The sequence below is a fragment of the Limanda limanda genome, chromosome 13, assembly GCF_963576545.1.
Source record: "Limanda limanda chromosome 13, fLimLim1.1, whole genome shotgun sequence".
NCBI lineage: Eukaryota > Metazoa > Chordata > Actinopteri > Pleuronectiformes > Pleuronectidae > Limanda > Limanda limanda.
This window is the reverse complement of record NC_083648.1, coordinates 2,692,430-2,701,294: the sequence shown is the minus strand read 5'-3', so window position 1 is coordinate 2,701,294 and position 8,865 is coordinate 2,692,430. Positions and strand designations below refer to the sequence as shown.

General features: G+C 41.0%; 1 protein-coding gene across 1 annotated transcript in view; it reads right to left on the bottom strand.

The window, feature by feature from the left end:
• LOC133017781 (receptor-type tyrosine-protein phosphatase N2-like) overlaps nt 1–8,865 on the bottom strand; it is a gene marked incomplete at its 5' end in the record, with an annotated part of 140,385 nt that overhangs the window by 108,205 nt on the left and 23,315 nt on the right. The window contains 3 exons of the mRNA XM_061083968.1: nt 905–1,278; nt 1,555–1,595; nt 2,050–2,361. Of these exons, the coding sequence (XP_060939951.1) occupies nt 905–1,278; nt 1,555–1,595; nt 2,050–2,361 (727 nt within the window). The remainder of the gene's footprint in view (nt 1–904; nt 1,279–1,554; nt 1,596–2,049; nt 2,362–8,865) is intronic.

Below are 8,865 nucleotides of genomic sequence, written 5' to 3'. Positions count from 1 at the left end.
AAAAACCTGAGAAGAGGAAGCAAGAACTGTTTCATTTTGGAAATACTTATGTTATACTCTGACTCAAGACCTGCTATCATAGAAACTGTTTCAAGGGTTCAGAAAACCTGTTTTCTCAATCCGCTTCTTTTCTGCCTGAATAAATATTTGGACAGAGACAGCATTTGTGTAATTTTTTCTCCGTACACAAGCCCGATGGATTTGAAATGAAGCCATAAAGACGCTCTTCTAGTACAGATATCAAATGAAAAACGGACCCGCACCACAATTGTCAAGCCCAGACACCTTGCCTTCTACGAAATTTGTTGAGTAGTTCTTACATAATCCCGCTGACAAACACCAATTAAATCCCTAGGAGGGCACACATACCTCCGCCAAGGCTGAAGCTCTATCTCTCCACGTCAAAGCAGTGAATCCCATAAACTATCTAGACTGTAATGGCCACCATATTCTAATTTGTTCTGCCACATTCATAACAAACAAAATAAAAAAGTGTTTCACTTCTTCTTGAAAACAGGATCTCTAGCTTGGTGTTTGCAGTTCTCTCGTCCATAATGTTTTTACTGTCCACGCAGACGATCAGACCTCATGGTTTCTGCTTTTCTTCTGTGAACCTCGGAATCTGCTGCACGTGAGAGAAACATTCTCTGACCACATGCTTCCACCATGAATTGTATTGTATTAATTATTTTAGAAACACTGCTGAGAAAAATAATTTATTCGATCTAAAAAATGTTACTACTTCTCCCCTGTGACATGTCCCAGCAAACCAAGCTTCCATTGAAATCACCTGAGTAGTTTTGTGTAAACCTGCTTACTAGTAAACGCAGTTGGAAAGATAACCACCTTTGGGGAAGTACTCAATACCCCTGTGCCAGTTCTATGTCAGATTATTTGTACTCACTCTGTGTCTGTGATAACGTAACCGAAGACATCATCTTCAGCCTTCTTCCTGCTGTCTTTGACGTCCAGTTGAAGTTCGGGAACATGCATCGTCTTCTTGTGCGGCTCCTCGTACACGAGCGCGGCAGGAGGGGGCGCCACCTCCTTGATCCAGCCCTGCACCTCCGACACCTCCTCAACAGACTGAGCAGCGTCCTTCTTCTGCACCGCTACCCCGACCTGGCTGGTCCGACTCTGGACGTTTTCCAGCCCCACCGGTTGGCCTCTGGGTGTCTCCATGGCAACATCATGCCAGTTTCTTGCTGACGGGGAGGCGTTGAGGGAAGTTTTGTCCAAGTAGGCGAGAAGTTTGGTGAGCAGGTTTCCGTCCTCGGCCTGAAAAACACGTCAAAGAGTCGAGAGCGAGAAGGAACAGGGTCAGCGAACAAAACCTGCGTACAACACAAGAAAACCAATTTGCACGCTTTAATTTCAATCTATTATAATAAGTAAGTATAGATCTTGATTTACTTTCACCATGTACAGTAGCTGACCTGCAGGTTGTGGGGCTCATTTCCTTCCTCATACAGAATCTTAACTGCTTTGTTCCTCAATAATTTACAATAAAGTTCAGTAGTAGTATTTTTTTCCGACTGACTGATGAAGGCTTACCGTGTCCTTCACATTTTGCTCTTCGGCCTCCGTGTGGCGCTCTGTTGGTACAAAGACATAAATCGAATGAAGTATTTAGTTTTTTCACATATTCTTCTACTAAATGCTGCAAAAACATCATAAACTGTTCAACAACTATACACTTCCAAGCTCCTACATAAGCCAGGGAGTAATTTTGTCATGTTGTTCATTACTTTTAGAAATGTTTAAGCTATGAGCTAGGGACATTTAAAAGTACTTTAAACATTTTTAAATGTTGGAGTGGTCTCAGTGGACACTGAACCATTAAAACTAGCTGTTTGAACAGAGCTAAACAAGACATCTTTTTATTTTCAAATTGATTTTTATATTACACTCTAGAGACAAGCTATTTGAACACGGCTTTTTTGTTTAGTCCAGCCCTCACAGTAATGCATGTACTATGGACTTGCTTTCGAGTTTTCGCTCAATACTTTTAATTGTGTAAAAACACACAATAATTCACCATAAAATTACCTTGAAGCTCTGCCGGCACTATAGGAGTGCTCCCCTGAGGTTTCAGCGTTGGAGCATTTGCCAACAGCTTCTCTTCTTCCTCATCTCTGGCAGCCACCTCCTCCTCTCTTTCTTCTTCCTCATCATTCCTCAGCTCTCCCTCCAGGTCTCTTGGTCTGGTTCTAGCCTGCGTCTTTGGTCCTTGGTCCTTGTCGACCACCTGCAGAGCGTCGGCGATCAGGCTGGACAGCTGGTCCAGGTCATGCAGCGACAGGTTGTCCACGTCCACATGCTGCTTTCCAACGTTCTTCAACACTTTCTCAATGAACCTCTCTGGAGGAAAGACAGGGAAAAATCATTGAGTCAGAGAGACAAGAAAAACAACAGCAGCATTGGTTGTCTGATAAAATGTTGAAAAACAAAACACCGGGTCTATCTTAGTTACTGCGGCCAAGGATGTTATGTTTTCACCCCTGTGGGTCAGTCTCTTGGTTTATTTGTTGGTTTATTGGTTAGTTGGTTGATTAGTTGGTTTGTTTGACTTGTTTGTTTGATTGTTGATTTGTTGGTTCAAGGGGCCGATCCAGGACAAGTCAACGGTTCGATATTTTGAACAATTTCCCAGTGAATGCATAGTTCCAGATGAGGAGGGGCTCTACTGAGGACCATTCTACTTTATCAATGTTTTAACAAATAAAGAAGTCAAATGTAACTAAAATGAGGAACCAAGTCATCAACAAACCCAGAGGTATCAACATGTATTATACGTCAAGTTACGTATATATATAAGTCAAATTAGAGAGGCGTTAGAGAGTGCCATTAGAGAGGCGGTGGACTAGTGGCAGAAACTTGGACAATGGGCAGAAAAGGTCTCTGGTTCGACTCCACGGAGAAACAACAAAAAGACGAACCTGGATTGATCTGTCCAAAAATCCAAGAGGATTCTCCCTACCCTGTCTAGTGCCCCTGAGCAAGGCACCTTACTCCCCCAACATCTGCTCCCCGGGCGCCGTACATGGCTGCCCACTGCTGTGTGTGTCCTGCACCAGATGGGTTAAAAGCAGAGGTTAAATGTCCCTCCTTGCATGAGTGTGCTTGTGCATGTCTGTGCATGTGTTTGGGACAAATAAATGTATCTTAATCTTTTAATCGAAATCAAATCTAAGTTTTAATCCAGGTTTCATCGTTAAGTGCTGCTCCTCTTACTGGAATGTGGAAAAGCTTGATAACCCTCCACCTTCTTCATACTTTGAAACACACCCAGCTCTGTTTTTTCTCCATTTGTTTCCTTGTCCTCTTCCCTTCACATCACAACTTGTGATTCACCAAATAGAGGAACAAAGTCATTCAACAAACCCAGACTTGTTTTACCAATTTTTTTATAAAGTGCTGCTCCTCTTACTGGAATCTGCAAAAGCTTATTAAGTCTTCGTACACACCCAGTTCTATTCTGTCCAAATATTTCTTCTTTCTCTTCCCACCACTTTTACATTTCAAAGATCGGTGGAACCAACAAGGTTGAAGTGCCAGAGCTGACACACCTCATTCACTGCAGAGACACAGACCGGAGCTCAAACTAACACAGTGAAACTCATCGGTCATTGGTCATTGTCACTGAGGAATGAAATGGTTTGGTGAAGTTTCAGAATGAAGACGTTGAGTTGAGTCCTGACACACAAGCCACATATTGGAGATATTGTGATGTTGTGGACTTGAGGTCGTTCCGTTTGTCGTGAAGATAAAAACGAGTTTGTCGTGTTGCTTCAGTGTTTCACGTTGTCACCTCACGGACAGACGCTCCTGGGTCATACAGTTTGAATCCAGACTGGATCCAAACTTCTTAACACCAAATTTGTACGAGGTTCAACCCACAAAACAAACTTTGCTGCTTGAAGAGGTTTTGTATTTCTGCAGAGTTAAAACAGTAAACGGTAAAAACCCTCAGGATCAGGTTCCTGACGACTGGGATCGATTATTTGCTCCATCACAGACAAACTTCATCCAACTGTTTAAGAACAGAAAGAACTTTGGTGTCACTTGTTTTATATAGAAACAGTTTGAGCAGTTTATCATTTTCTTTGATAGAAGCTGAACAGTTGTTGACATGGTTCCTTTGCTCTTTGTCGTTGTTCTTCTTCAGAACTCCATTAACTTTGCTGTAAGTCTGTATCATCTCTGACTGCATGTGCTGTTGTCACAGCTCAGCTTCACACTGAGGGGGACAGAGATTTAGAAATAAGAGTCTGAGACTCTGAAACAACCTGAGAAAATATAGTAGGGAGTCCGGAAATACTGTGTCACCTGTCGCGAGTTGAGATTTTCTTCTACTAAATGCTGCAAAAACGTCAGAAGCTGGGCAACAACTCTAGACTTCCAAGTCCCTAAATAATCCTGGGCGTATTTTTGCCATGTTGTTAATTACTTTTAGCAATTGTTAAGCTAATAAGTTTTACCTTTCTCTATCATAGTTAAAGGATGTTATGTTTTCGCCCCTGTCGGTCAGTCACTTGGTTTGTTTGTCATCCAGGATTTTTTATTTTAATCACATGTCAAAGGTTTGATATTTAGACATTTTTTTTCCAGGGAATGCATAGTTCCAGATGAGGAGGGGCTCTACTGAGGACCATTCTACTTTATCAATGTTTTAACAAATAAAAGGTAAAATGTAACTAAAATGAGAAACAAATTCAACAACAAACCCAAAGGTGTCAACATGTTTATGCAACTCAAATCAAATCTAAGTTTTAATCCAGGTTTCATCGTTAAGTGCTGCTCCTCTTACTAGAATGTGGAAAAGCTTGATAACTCTCCACCTTCTTCATACTTTGAAACACACCCAGCTCTGTTTTTTCTCCATTTGTTTCCTCATCCTCTTCCCTTCACATCACAACTTGTGATTCACCAAATTGAGGAACAAAGTCATTCAACAAACCCAGACTTGTTTTACCAATTTTTTTATAAAGTGCTGCTCCTCTTATTGGAATCTGCAAAAGCTTATTAAGTCTTCGTACACACCCAGTTCTATTCTGTCCAAATATTTCTTCTTTCTCTTCCCACCACTTTTACATTTCAAAGATCGGTGGAACAAACAAGGTTGAAATGTCAGAGCTGACACACCTCATTCACTGCAGAGACACAGACCGGAGCTCAAACTAACACAGTGAAACTCATCGGTCATTGGTCATTGTCACTGAGGAATGAAATGGTTTGGTGAAGTTTCAGAATGAAGACGTTGAGTTGAGTCCTGACACACAAGCCACATATTGGAGATATTGTGATGTTGTGGATTTGAGGTCGTTCCGTTTGTCGTGAAGATAAAAACGAGTTTGTCGTGTTGCTTCAGTGTTTCACGTTGTCACCTCACGGACAGACGCTCCTGGGTCATACAGTTTGAATCCAGACTGGATCCAAACTTCTTGACACCAAATTTGTACGAGGTTCAACCCACAAAACAAACTTTGCTGCTTGAAGAGGTTTTGTAATTTCTGCAGAGTTAAAACAGTAAACGGTAAAAACCCTCAGGATCAGGTTCCTGACGACTGGGATCGATTATTTGCTCCATCACAGACAAACTTCATCCAACTGTTTAAGAACAGAAAGAACTTTGGTGTCACTTGATTTATATAGAAACAGTTTGAGCAGTTTATCATTTTCTTTGATAGAAGCTGAACAGTTGTTGACATGGTTCCTTTGCTCTTTGTCGTTGTTCTTCTTCAGAACTCCATTAACTTTGCTGTAAGTCTGTATCATCTCTGACTGCATGTGCTGTTGTCACAGCTCAGCTTCACACTGAGGGGGACAGAGATTTAGAAATAAGAGTCTGAGACTCTGAAACAACCTGAGAAAATATAGTAGGGACTCCGGAACTACTGTGTCACCCGTCGCGAGTTGAGATTTTCTTCTACTAAATGCTGCAAAAACGTCAGAAGCTGGGCAACAACTCTAGACTTCCAAGTCCCTAAATAATCCTGGGCGTATTTTTGCCATGTTGTTAATTACTTTTAGCAATTGTTGAGCTAATAAGTTTTACCCTTCTCTATCAAAGTTAAAGGATGTTATGTTTTCGCCCCTGTCGGTCAGTCACTCGGTTTGTTTGTCATCCAGGATTTTTTATTTTAATCACACGTCAAAGGTTTGATATTTAGAAAAAAAATTTCCAGGGAATGCATAGTTCCAGATGAGGAGGGGCTCTACTGAGGACCATTCTACTTTATCAATGTTTTAACAAATAAAAGGTAAAATGTAACTAAAATGAGAAACAAATTCAACAACAAACCCAAAGGTGTCAACATGTTTATGCAACTCAAATCAAATCTAAGTTGAATCCAGGTTTCATCGTTAAGTGCTGCTCCTCTTACTGGAATGTGGAAAAGCTTGATAACTCTCCACCTTCTTCATACTTTGAAACACACCCAGCTTTGTTTTTTCTCCATTTGTTTCCTCATCCTCTTCCCTTCACATCACAACTTGTGATTCACCAAATAGAGGAACAAAGTCATTCAACAAACCCAGACTTGTTTTACCAATTTTTTTATAAAGTGCTGCTCCTCTTACTGGAATCTGCAAAAGCTTATTAAGTCTTCGTACACACCCAGTTCTATTCTGTCCAAATATTTCTTCTTTCTCTTCCCACCACTTTTACATTTCAAAGATGGGTGGAACCAACAAGGTTGAAGTGCCAGAGCTGACACACCTCATTCACTGCAGAGACACAGACCGGAGCTCAAACTAACACAGTGAAACTCATCGGTCATTGGTCATTGTCACTGAGGAATGAAATGGTTTGGTGAAGTTTCAGAATGAAGACGTTGAGTTGAGTCCTGACACACAAGCCACATATTGGAGATATTGTGATGTTGTGGATTTGAGGTCGTTCCGTTTGTCGTGAAGATAAAAACGAGTTTGTCGTGTTGCTTCAGTGTTTCACGTTGTCACCTCACGGACAGACGCTCCTGGGTCATACAGTTTGAATCCAGACTGGATCCAAACTTCTTGACACCAAATTTGTACGAGGTTCAACCCACAAAACAAACTTTGCTGCTTGAAGAGGTTTTGTAATTTCTGCAGAGTTAAAACAGTAAACGGTAAAAACCCTCAGGATCAGGTTCCTGACGACTGGGATCGATTCTTTGCTCTTTCACAGACAAACTTCATCCAACTGTTTAAGAACAGAAAGAACTTTGGTGTCACTTGTTTTATAGAAACAGTTTGAGCAGTTTATCATTTTCTTTGATAGAAGCTGAACAGTTGTTGACATGGTTCCTTTGCTCTTTGTCGTTGTTCTTCTTCAGAACTCCATTAACTTTGCTGTAAGTCTGTATCATCTCTGACTGCATGTGCTGTTGTCACAGCTCAGCTTCACACTGAGGGGGACAGAGATTTAGAAATAAGAGTCTGAGACTCTGAAACAACCTGAGAAAATATAGTAGGGACTCCGGAACTACTGTGTCACCCGTCGCGAGTTGAGATTTTCTTCTACTAAATGCTGCAAAAACGTCAGAAGCTGGGCAACAACTCTAGACTTCCAAGTCCCTAAATAATCCTGGGCGTATTTTTGCCATGTTGTTAATTACTTTTAGCAATTGTTAAGCTAATAAGTTTTACCTTTCTCTATCAAAGTTAAAGGATGTTATGTTTTCGCCCCTGTCGGTCAGTCACTCGGTTTGTTTGTCATCCAGGATTTTTTATTTTAATCACATGTCAAAGGTTTGATATTTAGAAATTTTTTTTCCAGGGAATGCATAGTTCCAGATGAGGAGGGGCTCTACTGAGGACCATTCTACTTTATCAATGTTTTAACAAATAAAAAAGTAAAATGTAACTAAAATGAGGAACAAAGTCATCAACAAACCCAAAGGTGTCAACATGTTTATACAACTCAAATCAAATCTAAGTTTGAATCCAGGTTTCATTGTAAAGTGCTGCTCCTCTTACTGTAATGTGGAAAAGCTTGATAACCCTCCACCTTCTTCATACTTTGAAACACACCCAGCTCTGTTTTTTCTCCATTTGTTTCCTCGTCCTCTTCCCTTCACATCACAACTTGTGATTCACCAAATTGAGGAACAAAGTCATTCAACAAACCCAGACTTGTTTTACCAATTTTTTTATAAAGTGCTGCTCCTCTTACTGGAATCTGCAAAAGCTTATTAAGTCTTCGTACACACCCAGTTCTATTCTGTCCAAATATTTCTTCTTTCTCTTCCCACCACTTTTACATTTCAAAGATGGGTGGAACCAACAAGGTTGAAGTGTCAGAGCTGACACACCTCATTCACTGCAGAGACACAGACCGGAGCTCAAACTAACAAAGTGAAACTCACTGGTCATTGGTCATTGTCACTGAGGACTGAAATGGTCACCTCACGGACAGACGCTCCTGGGTCGTACAGTTTGAATACAGACTCAATCAAAACGTCTTAACCCATAATTTGTCCGAAACAAACTTTGCTGCTTGAAGAGAAGAGTGAGAACCTGTCAAGAGAACATCAACCAACCCTCAAGCAGCCACTGCACAGACGTGGGAGGAGATGGGGAGCGAGTCGGGTAGAGAGGAACTACTGTGTCACCCGTCACGAGTTGAGATATTCTTCTACTAAATGCTGCAAAAACGATAGAGGCTGGGCAACAACTCTAGACTTCCAAGTCCCTAAATAAGCCAGGGCGTAATTTTGCCATGTTGTTCAATACTTGTATCAACTGTTAAGGTATTAGTTAGGGACATTTAAGCGTAGTTTAAATACTTCAATGTTTAAACGTTCCCTTCCAACGTTCTTCAAAACTTTCTCAATGAACCTCTCGGGAGGAAAGAAAGAGGTAAAATCATCGAGTCAGACA